The sequence below is a fragment of the Oxyura jamaicensis genome, unplaced genomic scaffold (assembly GCF_011077185.1).
Source record: "Oxyura jamaicensis isolate SHBP4307 breed ruddy duck unplaced genomic scaffold, BPBGC_Ojam_1.0 oxyUn_random_OJ65277, whole genome shotgun sequence".
Classification (NCBI taxonomy): domain Eukaryota; kingdom Metazoa; phylum Chordata; class Aves; order Anseriformes; family Anatidae; genus Oxyura; species Oxyura jamaicensis.
The window spans coordinates 1-1,986 of NW_023307817.1; the positions used below are offsets into that span (position 1 = coordinate 1).

A 1,986-nucleotide genomic window follows, 5' to 3' on the forward strand; every position below is an offset into this window, starting at 1 on the left:
GTCCCCAGGTTCTTGATGACCTGATGGCTGATGTCCCCAGGTCCTGAGGTTCTTGATGACATGATGGCCAATGTCCCCAGGTCCCCAGCTCCTCAGGTTCTTGATGACATGATGGCCAATGTCCCCATGTCCCCATGTCCCCAGGTTCTTGATGACATGATGACCAATGTCCCCATGTCCTCAGGTCGCCAGGTTCTTGATGACATGATGGCCAATGTCCCCAGGTCCTGAGGTTCTTGATGACATGATGACCAATGTCCCATGTCCCTTGGGCACCCAGGCCCATGGTGACATCATGGCCAACAGCCCCAAGTCCACCACGCTCCCAAGCCCACGACAACATCACATCTCCTGTCCCCACCACAGCGGGACGTCCCCACGTCCCTCAAGCCCCCAAGTCCACGGTGACATGCCGGTAGATCTGGGTGGCCCCCTTGAAGCTGGCGGCCACCAAGAAGTGCCGGTGACCCAAGGAGATGGGGGCGAAGGCACGGGGGGCGGGGGCCAGGAGCTCCTGGGTGGGCTCCAGGTGGCCACCGGGTCCCAGGCGGTAGACACGGCTCGGGGCGTAGTCATTGCCCAAGATGACGTAGCGCTGGCCGGCCAAGGACAAGGGTTGGAAGACCATCGAGCCCCGCGCCGGCACCTGCTGGACCTCACGGAACATGGACCCCTCCCACCGCATCACCTGGGAACGAAGGAACCATGGGAAGGGTTTGTATGGGCCGAGGGCATCACAGAGTAGGAATGGAGGTGGGCCCCCATGAGCCCATGATGGTGGTGGGACCCCAGGAACTCATGATAGAAGTGGTAGACCCCCATAAACACATGATGATGGTGGAACCTCATCAACCCATGATGGTGGTAGGACCCCCATGAACCCATGATGGTGGTGGGACCCCATAAACCCATGACGGTGGTGGAACCTCATCAACCCATGATGGCGGTAGAACCCGATCAACCCATGATAGAGGTGGTGGAACACCATGAACCCATGATGGTGGTGGGACCCCATGTGCCCATAATGATGATGGGACCCCGTAAACCCATGATGGTGGGACCCCAAGAACCCATGATGGTGGTAGAACCCCATGAGCCCATGATGATGGTGGGACCCCATAAACCCATGATGGTGGTGGAACCTCATCAACCCATGATGGTGGTAGAACCCGATCAACCCATGATAGAGGTGGTGGGACCCCATAAACCCATGATGGTGGTGGAACACCATGAACCCATGATGGTGGTGGGACCCCATGTGCCCATAATGATGATGGGACCCCGTAAACCCATGATGGTGGGACCCCAAGAACCCATGACAGTGGTGGAACACCATGAGCCCATGATGGTGGTAGACCCCCATGAGCCCAAGATGGTGGTGGGACCCCATAAACCCACGATGGTGGGACCCCAAGAACTCATGATGGTGGTAGAACCCCATGAGCCCATGATGGTGGTGGGACCCCGTAAACCCATGATGGTGGTAGGACCCCATAAAACCATCATGATGGTGGAACCTCATCAACCCATGATGGTGGTGCCCCCCCATCAACACAAACCGCCACAGAACCCCCCACCCCCCCCACCCACCCTCACCTTGGCGTCCCCCAGGAACCGTGTGAGGCAGAGGAAGACGTGACCCCGCAGGCGGAAGTGCTTGGCCGCGTAGACGTCGGGGACGTGGGGGATGTCCGTGTGGGGGGCGAAGGCTGCCCCGCTCCACCGGTAGACCAGTGGCCTCCTCGTCCCGCTGCAGACCACCAAGGCCGGCCGCCCCCCCAGCTCCAGGAACTCCAGGTGGGTGTCACGGTGCCAGGGCCTCAAGGCCTGGTGGGGGTAGAAGCCCCGTCCCCCCCAACGGAAGAGGGTGCTGGTGCCCCCCTTGGAGCTGTCGGCCACCCCCAGGTACCAGTGGCCCCCCAGGCGGGCGCTGGCCACCGCGTGGGGACGCCGCAGTCGCCCGTTCCCCAAGGCCTGAAGCCGGAC

At 61.0% G+C, this 1,986-nt stretch overlaps 1 protein-coding gene across 1 annotated transcript; it reads right to left on the reverse strand.

The window, feature by feature from the left end:
- Positions 1–102: 102 nt before the first annotated feature.
- Positions 103–1,980, reverse strand: LOC118159021 (leucine-rich repeat LGI family member 4-like; the record flags this gene model as incomplete). The annotated part of the gene is made up of 2 exons (XM_035313668.1): positions 103–688; positions 1,597–1,980. Coding segments are annotated over 2 exons (687 nt in total), but the record flags the coding sequence as incomplete, so codon positions are not given.
- Positions 1,981–1,986: the final 6 nt, after the last annotated feature.